Raw genomic sequence first — 21960 nt, 5'->3', positions numbered from 1 at the left:
GGCATTTCGGGAGTTCTTAGGGGATAGTGGGAAATCAGTGAGATGGTCCTTGGAGTTACTCCCATCCATCCCTTGACTGTGACCCAGTTTTGCCCCATTTTTCTAATCCTTGAACACATTTACCACGGCCCTTCAATGATCAGATAAATTGGCATTATCGTTTAAATAATGCAGCAGCTAGCATAAGATTCATGTATGATGAGGGGGAACACGCTGGTCACTGAAATGCTTAAAAATCTGTAGCTTGAGGATTTGGAGAATATAAATATCTTCTTAATGATGAGTTACTCCCACATTTGGTGCCTTTGCCTCTTAGTTGATTTATAGAGTACTACATCTCTTTTTATCAAGTTCTTAAAATCATGTCAGGAGAAACAGAATCTGTGCCTGCCACCTCCTCTTAACATTTAAAAATAGCTGTGTATTGTGAACATTAACTCAGTTGTGGGTTTCCCCAAAGTAGAAACTGCTGCTGAGGTCACACAGAGAAGTCCCCCACCAACCTTCATTTGTGTTTTAGAAATGTAGGGGCTGCAATGTTGATTTAGCCACCCTGAGAAATATCCAGCCCAAAAGGAGGTTCCTTTCATGGAAAAAGAAGAGAGTTGTGCCAAAAAGTCATAAGCTGCCACAGAGTTCTGTTCAAGGAGAGGAAAATACCCCATAAGACAAACCTCCCAAGCATGTTACTTAAGGCAAGTTCAGAGGCAATGCAGACATTACTTAAAGAAGGAATAATTAATTGAATAAGCTAAATAGATATATCTCTACATTCTCCAAAACAGTGCTCTGTTTTCTGACCAAATTTCTATCTCACTGGGCGGTATTCAGAAATCAGGATGGTTATAGGCCAGTAATATTCAGTGTCTTCAAAGAACCTTGTTAGGCTATTCTCCTGTGGTGTTGATGTATATAATAAAATAAAGGTTCTGTAGATAGAATGCTGGACTTTGAGACAGGGAGTCTTTGCTTCAAATCCCATCTGACACTGTCACCATGTCACTGTCACAAGATACTTAGCCTCTCTCAGCCTCAATTTCCTTAGTTGTAAAAGTAAGAGGTTGTACTTGAGATGACCTCTAAGGTTTCTTTCAACCCTACATGTCTGATCTTATGTTTCTGCCAGGAAGTAGTCACTTTGCAATTTAAAACACAAAGTAAAAAAAACACAACCTCTACCTAATTTTCCTCCTAATAGCAGTGCCGTTTCCAATTTTGGTTCAGTCTGTAGTTTTTTGTTGTTCTTGTTGTTGTTTGTTTGCTTGCTTTGCTTTGCTTTCTTAATCTTTTTTTTTGAAGTGGAAAAAGGAAGATAATGGATGCCAGGTGGCCCACAAGAGGTCATTTTGCCCAAAGAGGTTCATAAACCAGAAGATTATCCATTGTCATGTTCTGACTCTACTCTTATGCTAAAATAAACTGCAACAACACTGACTTTCTGAAGGAAGTTGTCTTCCCAACATAGACATGCATTAAAAAAAAAGTCATAGAGCAATGTTAAAGGCCTCTTCATCACAGTATCCTAGATAGAGAGCTGGAAGGCCTCTGCATTGTTCTCATACCTGTATGATGACATAGCTTCTCCACATTCTTTCTTGCATTTACTTTCTGATTCATTTATAAGTTACATATAATCAGACTGCCTTTTGTCTGTCTCTTAATAGAGCTTGCTTTGGAGCATCCAGTATATTAATAAAAAATGAAACATATTCCTTAGATGGCACAACATATTAGGTGTTGTGAAGCAAAAGCTTTTGCCAGAGTCCAGTTGGTAACTGGGTGTAGAGTATTCCATGGGGGAGGGAGACATCTGATATGAGAAATGGGATTTCTTATGCTTATTATTCTCTTTTAGAAAAGCATCCTAAGACATGAGTACTGAGGGATTAGTAGAAGCATCAATGCCTACCTCAAAATAGGAAACTGTTTTTATGTTACTGCCTACCTCCAAGCACTATTGGGGAGGAGAGTGCTTGGTAAACTTTAAAGCACCAGAGAAATGAGAACTCTTAAGATAGGCACCTTGGCATTATTTATCTTCATTAAAATGGCCAAATTCTTCCCTTTCCTCCTAAAAAGTGGGGGCATGCTTGTTTAAACAGGAATGGTGAGATTTGCCTAAGGAAAAATTGAAAGGGACAATGACTCTCTTTCCCACAACTATAGAAAACACTACAAATAGGCCCAGCCCATCTCTGGGGACAGAATGAGGTCAGAGAGATGAAACCAGCTCCTAATTCCTAGAAACAGTATCCTACATGTGGAGGACCAGAGCTCTGTTCTCAGGAGACAGCCCTTCTGAAGCTTGAAAGGACTCCCAACTGAGTAAAGGCACTTGCCTAGATTTTACATTTCAGCATCATGAGAATTTCAGCAAAATATCCATAAGTGTTATTATGGTGTAGTACCACCTGTTCATTCCCTTTATGTTGACTCACTGTGCCAGCATAATGTAATATCTGTGTTTCAAACCAAATTAATTCTACTTCGCCCTCGTTTAATATTCAAATTGGAGAGCATACATACTGTTATTTATTTTTAAAGGAATGTCGCTGGAGCAGATTAGAGGCAGGCTGTTAAGCCCCCAAATTTAGGACAAATGTGCATGTTAGAAAACAAAGCCACATGATGCAGTTGGCATCGTGAAGACAGCTGGTTCAAATGGGAGGCTAGGATTCCATGGACTGAAATTGTGCACAACTCCTGTTGTCCTAATAGCCCACAATTATGAAAGCTACAAATGTAAACACAAACTGGGAAAAATGGACAAAATTATTGATGACTTATTGGGGGGCTTAGAAAATTACAATATTTAAGAAAAACCAGCTATTAGGGAGATTACAATTGAATGTTTTCTTGACTGCACATGAGAGCATGACTAATAGAGTTGCTATGTGTTTATATCACATGTTCCCTCATAGGGGAGTGTGGGAGGAGAGAAGCCTTGGAGAATGGCAGGTCTTTATTTTCAGGATCCTTGGTAAATGAAAATTTTTCTCGATAGAGAGATGCATATACATACATTGTGTGTGTGTGTATGCATACACACATATGGACTTGTGTCACTATGAACTCACCTATATAAAGAAGGAATTCAAAAAAGAGCAGAAAGAAGAGATCAAATCTTCTGAGAGACACAAAACCACACCTATACAGGCACACATGCACATACAAAATTCTTTCCAAAGACACTTGAAAAAAATGCACTTATCAGAAATATCTTCATTTTAATACTTTAGAAAATGGTGCTGACTCTGGAGTGGGAACAGAATTGTATTGGGGATTCCAACTGGAAGTTTTAAATGCTAATGAATCGTAAGACAATAGAGCTCATTTCAGTAAGCTAGTATATTGTCGGGGTTTTTTGTGTTTTTTTGTGTTTTTTTTAAGAAGGCACCAGATGGGGAAAGTAAAATAAAACCAGTTATCACTGTAATGTTGTTCTTTGCTACTTATTTTTCACTGACTAGAAGCTACAGAGGGAAAAATAGAGACTTAACTATGTCCCATCTTTTGTATTAGTCTCATTGGATTTCCGGCAATCCTCGGCATCCTTTTTTTAAATGAGGTTCCAGTTAAATCTTCTGTCTATCTAAGTATTCTTGAATTCTTTTCTGCTGCTCATCTCAATATAGATCCCATGTGCACTGGCTACTGTGAAGCTCAAACTAAGCCTATTAAATAAGAGTCTCTCTGGCTTTAAAGCAGACAGGAGTGGTCCAAATAGCTATAAAGGGCGCTCAGGTCATTTTCAGCCAAGTCAAAGCAGCTCTTAAATGGAAAAGGAAAGTCACTTTAAATCAGAACCAGATGTAAATGTACTAAATGAACCTTAAGTTCCTAATTGGAGACACAGTCAGGCTGTAATACATTTAGCAAATTACAAACAAAATGTTCTTGTTTACATTACATTAAATGGCTTTAAAGCTTCAGCCAAAGAGCTAAATAAACATGCTGTTATACTAAAAATGGAATGGAATGCCTATTCAGAGTTTCGTATATTCAGAAGGGACAACAACCTGTGTGTGTTTATGTGTGTATGTATGTCTTATGAGAGAGAGAGAGAGAAAGAGAGAGACAGACAGAAAGAGAGAGAGAGAGAGAGAGAGAGAGAGAGAGAGAGAGAGAGAGAGAGAGAGGCAAAGAGACAGAGAGAAGATATTTACTTAAATGCTAGACCTTGTGATAGAAAAGGAAGATAGATTTACCTCGGGCTCCAGAATTTAATGATCAGCAAGCACTTGCAAAGCAAGTATTTGAGTACTGTAACATATGCCTTCTTTCAGGCTGCATAATTCATATGCAGCAATATTAGCCATAGAGGTTCAGCTCACTAGCAACACCTCATTATTTTATCCCTCAGTATTTATTCCTATGTTTGACGCCTCATGAAATTACTGTTAATGTGTTTATATAAGGGCAGATCTGACACAAGTGGGAAGAATTTAATTTCCCACTCATTCTTTCCTGCTGATGTGTCCTCTTCCCCTGGTAGAAGTGGCAAGTGTAAATAGTTAATTTGCTTCAATTATGAGCCTGTCCTGCTAAATTAGAAGCAGCAGGGATATGAAGAGCCAGAATTATACTTATGAGGCAGCTGACAAATCCTCTGAGCCCACAAAATCAAATCATTTACTCCTCATTGGTGCTCAAACACCCACCAGATAAATGATGCCATTTATCCCATATCATCTCATGGAACTTGGATTTTATGTCACCAGTACTTACATTACCTAAAGGCCTGTTATATTCCAGAATTCACACATGGACTTCTCTTGGCCTTCCCATTAAACTCCCTTGCTTAGGGAAGGAAGCCTCTAGCCTTTCCCTAGAAAAACTTTTCCTAGAGGTAACATCAGTATTCTCCACTAAAGTCCTCCTCTGAAATCTCATTGTTGTCCAGAGAAAGATGGGGGACTCCTGTTGGGAATGCCTCTTGAGTGCAATCTTAGGTCAGTCCCCCCAATCCAACCCAATAAACATTTAGTAAGCACTGACTTTGTGCAAGACATTGTGGTAGGTGGTAAGGATAAAAAGTCAAAAGGGAAGAAGCCTCAGCCTCCAAGGAGCAGACTTTCTAATTTGACAAATTGGAAAGATTCCACTTGTGGACCTGACAATGAACTGTCTTTTATCATTGGCCATTAGTCCAACTAAGTGTGGAGAGACTCATCACTAAAGGGTTGGCAACTATTTTTTTCAACCACAACAAATCCCAAAGACTACCTACTCAAGTGGGAAGGGTTGTGAGCAACAATGGTCAGAGGAAAGACCCATATCAGTGATTATGGGCTATTTTGAAAGAGTTTATGGAATATAAGTGTAGGGTAATACTGAACAAGTGTTCTTTGTGGCATTTTAAAACCAATAATAATAAAAATTTTAAAGTAATTTTTTAATTGAGCAAAAATATTATACTCAAATATCATGCATATTTCATTTCTATGCTTCATGTATTTTATACATGCACCTAAGTATTTGTATGCCAATATAAGATAAATATTTATACATTAAAATCTCCTTATTCTGCTGATTTCTACTTTAGACTGTTTCTAGAGAAGGAAAAGTGACAACAAATTATTTTTAAAATACCTTGCTTATAGCAACATTTCCCTTTGTCCACATACAATCTGTATATATTTCTCTCCTGTTTACAACCTTCACTCAAAAAAATGCTATAGAAGATCAGAGGAGGAAAAAAAATTTTTGTAGGCTGAGATGACTGGAAAGACTCAGTGAAGAAGGCTAAACTCCTAACCTGGGATTTGAAGATTGGGCAAACAGAATGAAATGAGGAGGACATTTAAGAGAGGGAGGGAGAAATAGCAGCAATCAAGAAGTCTTTATTACATTCCTACTATAGTATGTACCAGCCTGAATAAATGCATAGGAGTGAGGCAGTTCACGTAACGATGAAGAAATTAATTAAATTGAAGTAGAGTTTTAGTTGGAATATATGACTGGATAGCCAAGGTGAGGCCAGAATGCAGAGGGTCCTTATGGGATGAGTTTGAACTTCACATTTACATTATCTTGAGAACTTAATTAAAACCATACATAAATTAAAATACCACACTCACTCACGTCCAACTCTTCATGACCCCATTTGGGGTTGTCTTGGCCAAAATACTAGAATGGTTTGACACTTCATTCTCTAGATCATTTTACAGATGATGAATTGGAGGCAAACAGGGTTAAGTGACTCGTCCAGGGTCACACAGCTAGTAAGTTGCTGAGGCTGGTTTTTAAATCCTGAAAATTAGTTTTCCTGACTTTCAGGCCCAGTGCTCCATCTATTGCACCATCTCAATGCCCATATTAAAATATAGCACATGGTTAATTCTTAATTTGGTGGGTACTTTCATTGACTCCATGGAGTTTAAATGTCTAATCAGCCACACAGGCAATGTCTTTATTTCAGGTATTTAGCAAAAACTACTACTAACTAGTAGAGCTAAATGGGAATACATTTAAAGACAGCAAAGACAGTGTATAGCTTTTCTCATTTCCACTTAAAGGTAAATGTACTGCTGTGGCTTTAATCGAAGTTGCTAAACTGTCAATAAATACTTGTTGCTCCTAATGACTAATTGATAACCAAGAGGGTCTAATAGGCCTCTTACCTGAGAAGACCATTTGTGGTGCTAGATGAACCAGCAGGAATCTTCTGCAGCTCTGCAGGATGGCAGACAGGAGTGGATCTCCTGCTCAGTGTGCTCAAAGTGAGAAATCAGACACTCTTATTGGGTAACTGCTGCACTTTATCACCCTTGGAAATAGGAATTTCCATGGAGTGTACTGGAAGTGAGACATATGAAGTTTTCAAAATATCCTGTTTAATTCTAGATCCAGACAAAGATTGAGACTTAGCATGGTTTTAAAGGCAAACACTTGATTTTTTTTCATGAGATGCTTTTCATTCACCCATCCAACTTTCAACAATCATAGCTACAATATGCAATGCATTAGGCTAACCATTGGGAGAAATAGAATTGATAGATAACATAGCAATTTGCAGTTAAGCAAGCGTGATTAGACATATGCATTGTTAAATATAATAAAAATTAGAATATGATAAGTATATAAGATGTGTCCAGCTGTGGAGAATGGAGAAGTTTTAGGAGGCAGTAGCATGTGAGCCTGGCCTTAAAGGACAAGCAGGTGTTAATAACCAGAGATGGAAGGCAGCAAAAGAACTTTTTCCATGTATAGGGAACAAAATGAGCAATGTTCTGGAGGGAGGAAGTTGAATACGATAGAGGGACACTGTCTAGCACTTTTCATCCTACAAAAATACACATATAAGTTTTAGCAGACTTGTTAACTATTTTAAGGCACTATATTAGATGGATGGTGATAGTAATTGATAGATAATAATTACTTTCACCTTAATATATCAACTGCAATTTGCACTACTGAGTGTGATTATCACTTTTGATATGACCATGCCATGGTAAAAGTGGTAAATACTCATATATGCCCAAAAGACCAATTTTCTTTTTGGTTGTTGTTGTTGTTGGAGAGAGCATTTTCTTTTTTAAGAATGTTTTTATTTTTTTTTCTCAATTACATGTTAAAATCATTTTAACATTATTTAATCATTTTGAGTTTCAGATTCCCTTCCTTTTTCCTTGAGAAGGCAAGCGCTTTAATATAGTCATGCAAACATACTTCCAAATTAGCCAAGTTGCAAAAGAAAATGCACACCAAAATGCAGTGGATAGAGCACCAGCCCTGGATTCAGGAGGACCTGAGTTCAGTTGATACTTACTAGCTATGTGACCTTTGGCAAGTCACTTGACCCCAATTGCCTCACAAAAAAAAAAAAAGAAAAAAAACCTTATATTTTAATCTACATTCAGACTATATCAGTTCTTTCTCTGGAAGTAGATAGCATTTTTCATCATGTCTTTCAGAATTTTCTTGTATCCTTGTATTTCTGAGAATAGCTAAGGCATTCATAGTTGATTGTTATACAGTATTGCTATTACTGTGTACAATGATCTCCTGGCTCTACTCACTTTATTTTCCATCAGTTCACATATATCTTTCCAGATTTTTCTGAAATCATCCTGTTTTTCATTTCTTATAGCACAACAGTATTCCAGCACAATAATATACCACAACTTATTCAGCTATTCCCCAATTGACAGGCATCCCTATGCCACCACAAAAAGAGCTGCTACCAATATTTTTGTAAATATAAGACATTTTCCTTTTTCTTTTTTTTTTCTTTTCTTTTTTTTTTGCAGGGCAATGGGGGTTAAGTGACTTGCCCAGAGTCACACAGCTAGTAAGTATCAAGTGTCTGAGGCCAGATTTGAACTCAGGTACTCCTGAATCCAGGGCCGGTACTTTATCCACTGTGCCACCTAGCTGCCCCTTTCCTTTTTCTTTAAACTCTTTGGAATACAGATCTAATAGTGGTATTGCTGGACCAAAGGGAATGGACAGTTTATAGCTCTTTGGACATAGTTCCAAATTGCTTTTCCAAAATGGTTGGATCAGTCACAACTCCACCGAGTGCATTAGTGTTCCAATTTTTCCACGTCCACATCCAACATTTGCTATTTTCCTTTTCTGTCATATTTAGCCAATCTGATAGGTGTGAGGTAGTACCTCAGTAGTTGTTTTAATTTGCATTTCTATAATTCAATAGTGCTTTAAAGCATTTTTTCATATACCTAGATATTGCTTTGGTTTCTTCTTCTGAAAAATGCCCATTTGTATCCTTTGACAATTCATCAATTGAGGAATGGATCAAAGAGACCATTTTTTTCAAAGAAAAAAATGTAAATCTTCCTACAAAGTGTTCTCACAGAAACAACATATCTGATTTTGGGAGGCCATGAAGCAACCACTGATGTCATCAGATCAAAAAAGAACATTATACTCTGAGGCTGATAGTAGAAAAACACATGAAAGCATGGAGAACTAAAGCCCTTCAAGTTGGTATATCTAAATTAGCCCTCATACTGTGACTGTAGAGCTGAGTATGTACACAAGAAGAAAAGCAAATGGAGGCAACTAGGTGGTGCAGTGGATAAAGCACTGGCATTGGATTCAGGAGGACCTGAGTTCAAATCCAGCCTCAGATACTTGACACTTACTAGCTGTGACCCTGAGCAAGTCACTTAAACCTCTATGTTCCTCAAGTGTAAAATGGGGATAATAACAGCTCCTACCTTGCACAATGGTTGTGAGGATCAAATGAAGATAATGTTTATAAAGTGCTTAGAAGAGTGCCTGGCACTAGGTAAGCTGCTTTATGATGATTTATTCCCTTCTCTTTCCCCTTCCTCCTTCCCCAGATGTTTCATAGTGGACCTCATATCATTCTGTAAATACTGGTTTTTCCATCTCCTTGCTTTTATTATTCTTAGACATCTCCCAATCAAATTACATCATGACTAAATTTGATGAGTTTAGTTATTTTGAGAAGTCCAAATGTGGGTAAATGTTTATAAAGAAGTATGTTCCAAAGGAAAAAGTGATGAATTTGTCATCACAGGCTCTGGTTCCTGTCCTAGCTCTGATGCTTACTACTAGAATGGTCTTGAACAAGTCATTTGATTCACATGAGCCTCAGTTTCCTCAAGTGTAAAATGAAAAGATGGGACAAGCTGATCGTCAAGCTGTAAATGTGTATGCCCTATAGTTTCAGTTGACTTAGAAATATCTAAGTCTCATTGAAGAATATCAGTGCTGTATTTATTTCATTGGGCACTTTGTATTAAAATATTATATCATAGAAGACATTCAGGGTGTCCCAAAAGTCTTAATGCAGACCTAAGGCTTGAGAGCTGGATGCCAGCACTAAGATTTTCGGGACACTTCCTATTTTGAGTATGCAACACATACTTGGTTACCAGAATGTAAGCTCCTTAAGGACAGGAACTGTTACATTTTTGCCTTTGTATCCTCAGCACATAGTAGGTGCTTTATAAATGCTTCTTAATGGATGTTTTACTTCCTCCAGCTCTCCTCCCAAGTCTACTAAAAGAAGTCCTTCTATAGTTAGTTTCTGAAGTCCTTTGAAAATCAAAGTACTTATTCTCTATAGGTTTGTTGTTGTCATGGTTCCTATATGCTATAAATTAAATTTTCTATCAAATAGAAACTTTGGAGGGAATGTATTATAAGTTAACCAGAAACATCCTTACTTGACTTCATAGAATCCAAATTTAGGTGGAGAATTTTATGTGGCCTCTCTTTCTGCTATAAAGTCTTTGTTGAAATAAAACATGTTTGAATACAGGCTATGGAGCACGTCAATGAGGGAGGAAGGAAAAAGGATTAGAAGAGATTTTAAAGAGTTTCCTTTTCTATATTAGTTCCTCACAATATTCCTCAGCATAAGGTTGTTGGGTTTTATTTTTTTTCCTTTCATGTCCCATCACAATCAGTAATTAAAAAAAAACAACACATGGTATCTTTTAGTTAGGAAATATCAATCTATTAAAATGTACTTAAATACTTACAACATTTTTCAAATGAATCAGAAGTTCAGAAGATTACATTTTACTGAATTTGGGCTCCCTTGAAGAAGTCATTGATTAAGTTATATAAACCTATAAATATATGTATACAAATCTTAGTTTCCCTATGGAGATGCATTTCTAGGAGAAAACATGGGAACTCTTACAATACCAAACAAATCATCTGACTGTTAGTACAGGGTAGATTCAAAAGTCTTTTGATAAACTGGAGTAAACTGGATATATGATGTATTTGGTACCCTAATCCTCCTCTGTCCAGCTTTTTCACTTTATTTCAACCAGCTGTGTACCATTTGGAAGCCATTTTGCAGCTCAACGAAGCACTAATATTTAGAGTATAAATCACATTCCTTTTCAGTGTTTGTCTTTCCCTGAGAGGGACAGAGAGACCATTTCTATCAGAAACTTGCAAATCAGTCCTCTCCTTATCACATGTGAAGGCTGAGTAAAGTGGTCATCATGGAATGTTATTCCCATAAGTTGGAGACCCCTTCTAAGTGCATTCCCTCATCACCCTTTTTAGCCTGTCATGCTACAATAGATGAGCTTCTTGAGTCATGCCCTTCCCAGGGGCCTCTGATACAGCTTCCTGAGTAACCTAGGAATCTTTTTAGTATCTGTTCAGAAGAAGCAGCATTTTATTTGAAGCAGATTGACCCTGTGGAAACTATTTAGGATTTGGAGTCAGAGCTCCATATCACAGCTCTGACCTTGAATAATCATTTCACCTCTCAGTCTCAAGTTTCTTTATCAGTAACCTCAGGTAACCTCAGGACAGCAGCTAATAGCACAATGAATAGAGTGCTGTGCCTGGAGTCAGGAATATTCCTCTTCCTAAGTTCAAATCTATCCTCAGACACTTACTAGCTGGGTGACCCTGGGCAGTCACAACCTTATTTGCTTCAGTTTCTTCATCTGTAAAATGAGCTAGAGAAGGAAATGGCAAACCCCACTAATGTATCTGACAAAGAAACCCCAAATGGGGTCACAGAGTGTTAGATACAACTTAGAACAACTGAACAATAAAAACATTAGGGGGTTAAACTATATTATGGGTCTTAGGTGCCTTTCAGCTCTAAATCTATGATCCCAATTTAGCCGTGCTTGAGTAGAATTCTTAAAAGTTTAGAAGCAGTTCTATATAAATATTCAGAGGCCAAGTGGCATGTTGAGGACTTCCTTAAGGCATTTTCATCAAAAACAGCATCTGGAACTAGGTTAGCTCTCATTAATTTGAGTGTTTTAATATATAAAATAAACAAAGAGCCATAAGACATGAAGCATCATAAATCTTAGCTAGTTTTCAAATCCGTGAAGGTCCCAATGAACCGGATAGAATCCACATTAGATTTCCATTCAGATCTATCTGATTGGCCCCTGAACACTAATACAGAAATATGTCTCTTATAATCATTCCTTTAAATCCTTCCTCTGAACATTTACAGCTAACAAGAGAAAGTGGATCCATCAATCCATGTAATGTGACGTGATGAGTTTACTCCTTTCTAAAGTGGTACTTAGGCACTTGTATGAATGATCCCACACAGCCAATCATCAATAGCCAATGGGGAGCCATTTGTGGAAAACATGGGAATATGAATGCTAGTCAGGTACCTCATAACAACATTGATCCCAAAGTGAAACTTCAGGGGCAAATATTCAGCATAAAATGCATGGAGAAAACCCTCCCCCACAACCTTCCCTTTCCATTAATGTTAATGGACAATTAGCAAAAGAAATTAACCCTTTCCTATAATTTTAGCAGCATAAAATCCAACAAAGGAATTGCATGTTGTTTTTCTGTTAGGCACAGTCAATTAATATAAACAAAGGGTCCTGTGATAGCATGGCTGTTTTAGTAGACAACAAATGATAAAGGAGTGTAAAGACTGTAATCAGGCAAGCCTGCATATGAATGCACGATTGTCTCTTGGTCTGATTCCTTAACAATAATCCTTTTGAGGAATGGTACAGAGAAAAGTGTGGTATAGACAAAACAAGCTTTGGAAACTGAATAGACCCTAGTTACCTGAATGAGGGTCACTTTGAGTATCCTATTAATAAAAATAAAATAGGAATGCTTAGGTTATATAAATATGTGTTACTATCAAAAATGTCTTTACTAAATATTTGCCTTGAGCTAGTAATAGGAACTCTATCTTATGGGAAATAACCTCTCAAAAGGTTTCTGTGGTATTAAGAATAAATGTAAACCCTGCCAGTTTAAGGCCATTCATTACAATTTTATGTCTGAAGAGGGGCTTTAAAGAAACTATATACAAAAATCTCCTTCTCCTAAGGAAAAATAAATCAGTAAATAACTGTAAAACCATGTGTTTCTCTAGGGCTGAGTAACCAAATTGGCTGTATAAATAGCACATCCTATTTAATGAAATACATGCAATGTTAGCGTTTGATCTAATATTTCATTTTTTTTTAGTTTGCAGACATTTATTTCCAAAAATAAATACTAATTTAGACCCAAATTTTAGATGTATACAACTAGACTTCTAAAAATAAAGAATTTAAAGATATATTTCTAGATATAAACTTGTTTCTCCTCTTAGTTTCCCTCCTCCAAACTTCCATTTTTGTTTGAAGACACCGCCATTCTTCCAAACCCAGGGCTGCAATCTGAGAATCATCCTTGAGTTGTCTCTCTCGCTTACATTTTATATACAATCAATTACCAAGTCTTGGTCAATTCTACCACTACAACCTATATTATACAACCCTTTCTCTCCATTCCTGTGGTTACCAGCATAGGTCCTCATCTCTTCTGACCCAGAGTACTATAACCATCTCCTAATTGGTCTCCCTGCTTTTAGTCTCTCCTATGTCTAATCTATCCTTCATAGAGCTGCCAAATTGGTATTCCTAAAGCCCATATCATTTTTCTGCTCAAATTTTTTTGTGGTTCCCTACTACCTCTAACATAACAGAAACTTGGCATCATTTCAAGTCCTACACAGTCTAGCCCCAGCCTATAGTTCTGGCTGAATTTCACATTATTATTCTTCATGTCCTCTATGTTCTAGCTTGACTGACCCGCATGCTGTTTGCTGGATTTGTTATTGCCTCCTCTGCTTTGGTGCTTTGGGCTATAGCAACCTACACTAAGCTGTAAAGGACCTCAGAATCTAACCTAGGCCAAACTGGCATTTTACAAATGAGAAAACTGGCGCTACATTTTCTGCAGCTCTTGCCCATGTCTTCCCATAAGTTCAAGAGGTCTACCCCAGTGTACTGAGAGCCTTCTTAAACAAGCAAGCAAGAACTAAGCATTTATAGAAATTTAATAATGTGCCCTAAGAGAATAAAGCACTGACCCTGGATTCAGGAGGACCTGAGTTCAAATCCAGCCTCAGACACTTGACACTTACTAGCTTTGTAACCCTGGGCAAGTCACTTAACCTTTTACTCTCATTGTCCCACAATAATAATAATAATAATAATATGCCTTACACTGTACTAAGCACTGAGGGTTATAAATAGAAGCAAAAACAAAGACAGCCCCTTACCTCTAGGAGCTTACATTCTAACTGAAGAAGAAAACATACAAAAAAGGAGCTGATGGGGAGGCTTGAAGATTAAGGAGGTACACGGGATGAATGCATGATTGTGAAGTTCAGAGAAAGTCAGGAAAGGGTCAGGAGGGGACTGAAGACAGTCCAGCCTGGGCCCCTTCACAGAATGGAGGCTCCAGGAGAAACTTAGCAATGGGAGAAGGGAGGAGTGCCTTGTGGAAGGATATTCCATGCTGCACACTCTTGGTGGCAGGATGTCCCAGATGTTCTGGAGTGAAGAGGTCCCAGGATAAGACCTGCAGTAGGGGTATTATTTTAAGTCAGGACAAAGTGCAGGACAGGACCAGGAAAGGAATGAACAATTAGTAAATGTATTAATTAGGGTCCTGTTTCTAACTCCTTTGTCAAGTCTGATCATTTGTTTACCTTGAGATAGTCCATCTTAATTAAAACCACTACTACCCAGGAATAAATAGTATTTCTTACATATTGAATTTCACAGCAGGGAGTCAGGTTTAGCTAACAATTGTCTGCCCTGGAAATAATGAAATGGTGTTTCTCTGTTGCAGGCCTACGTGTTTGCCCATTATATGTGTTTTGATATTTTGGCCAAATCCAAAGATAACAAGTCCAAATTAATTGTTCTTTACTCATGAATTTCAGTATTAGAAAAAGGTAGAAGAGCCTGGCTCCCTGGTGTGAACTTCAATACATGAAAAAAAATTCAAACTTGGTTGTGCTAAACCAGAAGGTTTGCCTTGTATACAGTAGCTAGTATTTGCAAAGTTTGGGGAGTTCTAAGTACTGTCAGCAGCAGATGGGCAGAAACAGTCATTTAATATAGTGAAAATGGGAGCTGAAATCAACAGATGCCCACCTGTTGTCATGTCACCAATCTTTTCTTTTAGTCTGAAATGATTTTTCATTGTTCAGCTTTGCAACATGACCTTTGCCTTATACCTAGCAAATCTTATTCATTTCAGACCATGTCTTTTTTCTAAAATAAGGGTGGAGTAGATCCTTAACAATCATTGTTCCGCTTAAATACAGTAAGGAATAACTATTTATATAATGCTTACTCCATGCCAGATGCTATGTTAAACACTTTTATAAATACCTCATTTGATCCCCACAACAACCCTAGGAAGCAGGTGCTATTATGATCCCAATTTATAGTTGAGGAAACTGAGGTAGAAAGAGGTTAAGTGACTCCTCTAAGGTCACACAGCTAATAAATGCATGGCTAGAGATTTGAACTCAGGACTTTCTGACTCCCGGCCCAGTGCTCTTGTCCACTGCACCACCATCTGCCTCTAGTATCAGCAGAGAATCAAGGCAGAGCAATCCATATACAATCCCTCACAATGATTTGCTATTCCCATTCTGTCCTCAGAATTTTCATAAGCCTGTCTAAAATTATGGTGGGAGGAAAGACAATGAGATTGAAAATGTTCTTAAAATCAATCCAAAAGAAAAAGATTAAAATCCAACTTCTGGGACCTCAGCTATAATAAAGGGTAGGGGGCCAACAAAAGAAACAATAAGGTTAGCAAACCTGAAGAAGTTATTAAGATTTTTTGGAAACCATTTCTTATAAGCTGCTAAAATGCATGTGTTGTGTTTTACTGTTCTGGTCAAATAATCTCATTGCAGTATAAATGGAAAATACTTTGTTTATGTGAATGTTTCCTTGCCAGTGTTCATAAGCAATATCCTTCCCTGACCAGCTCACTCAGAGCTCACAGTAACCAAAATAAATCCTTTAGTATGACCTAAGTGAAATTGTACTATCTCTGTCTCTTCCTTGTAATGATCCATAGCCACACTCTTCAAAAAAATTCTATCAATAAAATAGGTGCTTCTAAGTGGACTATTGGGAAAAGAAAATTTTGGGCAGTATGAGAGAGGTTATTGATATAAATTATGCTTTTCTGAAAACAAAAGCAGGTATACTCTCTAATTTAGGGACTCTCTCTCTCTCTCTCTCTCTCTCTCTCTCTCTCTCTCTCTCCTCTCTCTCTCTCTCTCTCTCTCTCATTATTGTAGGTCTACAAAAAGAAAACTGAAGCAGCAAAAAAGGAATACCTGAAGCAGCTAGCTGCATACAGAGCAAGCCTCGTCTCCAAGGTAACATATGATTGTCTGGGATTGTGGCAGATTGTGGCCATCTAGGTACAGACTTTGATAGCGATTTAAAAAAACATAAAAGGACACTTTGGAATTTGCTACAACCACTTTTCTCCACTGAAAACTAAATCCTGGACTAAACCCTGCTTTTCTGAAAAGAAATATTTCATGCTTCATAAACCTAAACAGAGCAGAAAGACCTCTTCAACTTAATGAAAATGATCTATTTGGGAGTTGTCAGTTTGTGTGGTTCCCCATTGTTGATTTTTTTTAGCAGATCAATTTTCTTTCAATTTATGACACACTGCTAGGCTTCTTTCTTCCAGAATCTAGTTGGTGAATGCTCAGCAAAATATTGAATAACCTAAAACTAGGAGCAGCAATACAGGTAGCAAATATAGAGGCAGACTTATGACTGGAAGCTGGGCTTGGAGTCATGGCAATGTCAATACAAATTCCAGGATTCCATCTCATCTTATTATTTGTATAACTTACTTTTGTGTGTGTGTGTGTGTGTGTGTGTGTGTGTGTGTGTGTGTGTGTGTGTGAGGCAATTGGAGTTAAGTGACTTGCCCAGGGTCACACAGCTAGTAAGTGTTAAGTGTCTGAGGCCGGCTTTGAACTCAGGTACTCCTGACTCCAGGGCCGTTGCTCTATCCACTGCACCACCTAGCTGCCCCTTGTGTAACTTACTAGTGTGACTTAACTTCTCTATGCTTTAGGATAAGGATATAAAACTCAAATAGAAACTTATCAATGTGAACTGCATATTGACTTAGGAAACCACAAATTAACATTATCTTTGTTATATTGTACTTTTTGTTGTTAAACATTTCCAAATTACTTTTTAATCTGTTTCCAATCTTGGGAGTTTTCTGGGCCCCTGAAATTTGATACCTCCACTTTAGACAACTCCCTAGAACTTGAAATCATACACCCTTCATAGAAAAAAATCCTACTTTTCAAAGCAAAGTAGAATATTTTAAATTATAATTCTAGGTCAACCATTCAATACATCAGTAAATATTAAGTTCCTACTATATGCCAGGCACTGTGCCAAGCATTGGGAATACAAAAAGAAGCAAAAGACTATCCCTGCCCTCAAGGAGCTTACAATCTAATGGGGAGGCCGCATATGTAAACAGATACTGTATAAAGTGAGCTATATATAGGATAAATAGGAAGTCATTCATAGAGAAGTAAGAGACATTGGGAAAAGTGGGACTTAAAGGAAACAAAGGACCACTAGATACAGTGGAATGGCAAAAATGAATGCTGGCTTTGTAATCATATGACCTGTGCATGAGCTCTGGCTCTGTGACTGCCTGACCAATGACATGACTTCCAGCTCTAAATCTACTCTCCCACCCTTGACTGCCCTTTATTATTGTCTCAAATTCTCAAGTCTTGCCTTTGTTGCTTCAAATTATTATAGAGTAAGAGGTAACATTGATATACAGCACTTTGCATTGTACCAGATTATACCTTCACAGTTGCATTCAAATATATTCATCTGTTTTACTGATGAGAAACTATCTTCTTAGAGTGGTGATATCTTCATGGACATAGTTTATATCAGTGCCAAAACTCAGACCTAGATCTTGGGTTTCCAAGGCAAGTGCTTTTCTCAGTATGCCATGTTGCATTACAGAAGACAGGGCCTACACCTTTATATAATGATTACTTTTACTGTATGTGATACCTAGAGTTAGCTAACCCACCTAAATTTCTTAAGCTTAATTTTGGACTTCTTTTGGACATGTACAGATATGTTCTGCTCTGGATCTCACAGAAGCTATTAAATATATCATAATTCAGACTTCAATATTACAACAAAAAATATATAAATAACATACCTTCTTGAAAATTTCTCTTAATTTTCCATTGTGAAAAAGTCTTAAATACTTATTTTTTTGAGTGTTGGACTAGGTGTGGTGAGTTTTTTTTCTTAAGCAAAACAAGTCAAAATAAATTAAGAACGTATTGATTTAAAAACACAAGGAAAGAAATATTAAGATACTAGGACTAAGATTTTAAAACATAAGTTGTTCTATGTTGGGTTAGGTAGCCTCATGCTCTATCCCTGGCAGTGGAAAAGAAGAAATTTCTTAATCTACCATTTAAAATGTTGTTGTCCTCCAGATGACAATGAAACTAAGGCCCACTAAGGTACAAATGATTTAACTATGTATCCTGACACCTAGTCCAGTCTTTTTTCTAATATATCTCCTGGGCCAGAAATGTTAGTAATTAACCTAAAAAGCCTCAATTTCCCCTGTATCAGCCTATGCTTTATTTCTCATCAGAGCCTATTTTTATATTTATATTTCTGTCCTCTTTATGAAGGTTCAGTTACATATAAAGCATATAAAATTATGTAAAGTTAATTAAAGTTAATAGTTTTTCACTGATAATAAAGTTCATCAACTCACACACTCAAAGTCTTCAGATTCCAGGACTATGATATTATGCACAAAATATGAAACAATTCATTTGCTACAATTCTCATCTCAGTTTATTTTTTTAATGACATAAAATAAATGGCATTTTAGTCAGGCTACTTTCCATATGTGTAAATCAATATATAAAGTACAGGACAAAGCACTATAGGTAACACTATGCAGATTGCCAGAATGTCATAACACTGACTAAGGCTTTACTTTCAGAACAAGTGTCCTTAGATTTGCTCTTAGTTGCAACTTTGGGTATTATTCTATCTCAGAATTGCAACCTCCAGTACATAGCAATTTGTATAAATGCTTGGAATCGCCATTTCTGCATTTAAAAAACCAAGCACTTTTTTACAGCTTACTCTGACATTTTTCTTCTCTTTGGCAGTAGGAATTTTGCTGGAGCTGTTAAATGTCTATTTATGTACAGCTATCTATTGTATGTATACAAATTGAAGTAGAGGAGTAAACACCTACTACCCAGACAGAAAAGAATGCCCTAATGCTATGTATGGGTGGATAGATATGCAGGTGCCTGCAGAAAACTGACCAGCCCATCATTATATCAATCAATAAACATATATCAATCACCTACTATGTACCAATTCCAGTGCTAAGTGCTGGGGACACACAAAGAGGCAAAAGACAGTCCCTTCAAGGAGATTGCACTCTAAGGGGGAAGGCAACATGCAAATAAATATATACAAAGCAAGTCATATACAGGATAAATAGGAAATCATTAAAAGAGAGAAGCCACTAGAATCAAGAGGGGTTGGGGAAGACTTCTCATAGAAGGTAGGATCTTAGTCAGGACTTAAAAGAAACAGGAGGGGTAAGTAGTCAGAGGGGAGGAGAGAGAGAGAGCGTTCCAGGCATGAGAGATAGAGAAAATGCTCAGTGCTTAGAGATGGAGTGTCTTGTTCAAGGGATAGCCAGGAGGCCAGTGTCACTGGATTAAAGAGCACGTGTCAGAGAGTGAGGTATCAGAAGGGGACTAAGTTATAAGGACTTTGAATGCCAGAGTATTTAGTATTTGCTCCTAGAGGCAATGGGAAGCCACTGGAGTTTATTGAGTAAAGGGATGGGGAGCTGACACAATCAGACCTGCACTCCAGGAAAAACTTTTTTGTGGCTGGATGGAGGACAGATTGGAATGGGGAGAGAAAAGAAGTAGGCAGACCCACCAGCAGGCTAATGCAGCAGTCCAGGTGTGAGGTGATGCGGGCCTGCACTAGAATAATGGCAGTGTCAAAAGAGAGGATGCAGAGGTGAAATCAGCAGGCCTTGGCAACAATTTAGATATGGGGGTTGAGAGATAGTGAGGAATCCAGGATGATTCCCAGGTTGTAAGCCTGAAGAACCGGGAGGATGGTGTTGCTCTCTACAGTAATGAATGGGTAGGAATTGGGCTGGAGGAGGTTTAGCAAGAAAGAGAATGGATTCTGTTGTGGACATACTGGGTTTTGATACGTATTCGAGTATCTACTGGACATCCAGTTTAAGATGTCTGAAAGGCATGTGGAGATGCGAGGTTGGTGGTCAGCAAAGAGATTAGGGCAAGGAAGGTAGGGTTGAGAATTATCAGCATAGGGACAGTCATTAAATCCATGGGAGCTGAGGACATCACCAAGTGAAATAGTAGAGAGGGAGAAGAGAAGAAATCCCAGAACAGAACCCTGTGGGACACCTAAAGTTTAGAAAGAATAATCTAGAAGAAGGTGCAGCAAGAGAGACAGAGAAGCAGCAGCCAGATGGGTAGGAGGAAAACTTAGAGAGAAGAGAGTGTCAAGAAGAAGGAAGTGATCAACAGTGTTAAAGGCTGAAGAGAGGTCAATTAGAATGAAGATTAAGAAAAGGCCATTGGATTTGGTCACTAAGAGATCATTAGTAACTTTGGAGGGAATAGTTTCAATGGAATGAGAAAGTCAGAAGCCAGATTGTAAAGGCTAAGAAAAGAATAAAGGGCAGAGGAGATAGGAGATGATAGGATTAAATGAGGGGCTGACATCATTTTGGGTTTTTGGGGGGGATGAGAGAGACATGGGCATGTTTGTACATGGTAGGAAATGAGCCTGTAAAGAGGAAGAGATTGAAAATTAGTGAAAGAGGGGGAGGAGACAGGATGGAATGGGGTCATTTAAACAAGTAGAGGGGTTAGCTTTGGTAATTAGGAAGACCACTTCATAGGAGACAGGGGTGAAGGAGGAGAGAGTGGCAAAAAAGGGCTTATGAAATTGTTCTATACTCATAAGTCAGTCTCTGAGCCATAGAAAAGACTTTGACATCATTTAGTCTAATCTCTTCTTATGGATAAGGACAGTGAGACAGTTTCCCAGTCTAATACTCTTTTTGCTGTTTCTTTTTTAAAACTATCACTTCCCTCTGTATAATACATGAAGCAAAAGAAGGGAGAGAAATAAAAAAGCACTTGTATAGTGCCTATTAATTCCAGGCATTGGAATATTACAAATATTATCTCATTTGATTCTTACAATACTCTGCAAGGTAATTGCTGTTATTATTCCCATTTTACACTTAAGGAAACTGAGGCAAACGCAGGTTTAAGTGCCTTGCCCAGAATCGTGCAGCTAATACATAACTGAAGCTGGATTTGAACTCAAGTCTTCCAGAGCCCAGCACTACACACTACACTGCCAGCTGCCTCCAGAAGCAAGAAAACTATAGCAATGTAAACTCCTTTAGAGTAAGGATTGTTTTGCTTTTATTTTTGTATCCCCACTACTTAGAATAGTGCTGCTACTTAAGAAATGTTTAATAAGTGCTAATTAGTTGGTTGACTGAACTTTGATAGGTATTTTCTCAATATTAAGTGAATTCACCAAAACAGGTGCTGCAATTGAAAACCCTTGAATCAGAAGGTCACATACCATAGCATTCTGACCAGTATGTGAGCCTCTGGATGTGGTTCAGGCTGCTTCCCCTGACCCCCTTCAATGACAACAATTCTTCCCCAGCCATCAGCAAAGGCACTGTGGACCTAAGCAGCACCTTCATGCCCCTAACTTTCCTTATGCTCTAACTCCTTCACACCTGATCTAAAGAGAACAATAAAGTCTTAGAGAGGGTTAATATTCTTATTAAAGATAGAAACAACCCCTTAAATCAGGCCAAAGATTAACAGCACCCGCTTTGAAGTTGTTAGATTATTTTGTTAAAAGGAATACTGTCCAATTAATGTGGGTGGCCTTTTTGATCTATTTAGACCTGAAATAAATTGAGGTCTAAAAGAAATTGTATAAGAAGTTTGAGAATCAAAACCATAGTACAAAGGAATGAAGATGGCTTTTCCCATACAGAGAAGACTCCATGTAATGTTCCTTGAGTTGTTCTTCTACT

At 37.7% G+C, this 21960-nt stretch overlaps 1 protein-coding gene across 1 annotated transcript in view; it reads left to right on the top strand.

The window, feature by feature from the left end:
* Positions 1-21960, top strand: part of TOX (thymocyte selection associated high mobility group box) — a 380331-nt gene that overhangs the window by 335383 nt on the left and 22988 nt on the right. Inside the window, exon 6 of the mRNA XM_043988665.1 lies at positions 16073-16153. Coding sequence (XP_043844600.1) covers positions 16073-16153 — 81 coding nt within the window. The remainder of the gene's footprint in view (positions 1-16072; positions 16154-21960) is intronic.

Source organism: Dromiciops gliroides, chromosome 1, assembly GCF_019393635.1.
Source record: "Dromiciops gliroides isolate mDroGli1 chromosome 1, mDroGli1.pri, whole genome shotgun sequence".
Lineage (NCBI taxonomy): Eukaryota > Metazoa > Chordata > Mammalia > Microbiotheria > Microbiotheriidae > Dromiciops > Dromiciops gliroides.
The sequence above is the reverse complement of the archived record's forward strand: the minus strand, read 5'-3'. Positions and strand labels throughout refer to the sequence as shown.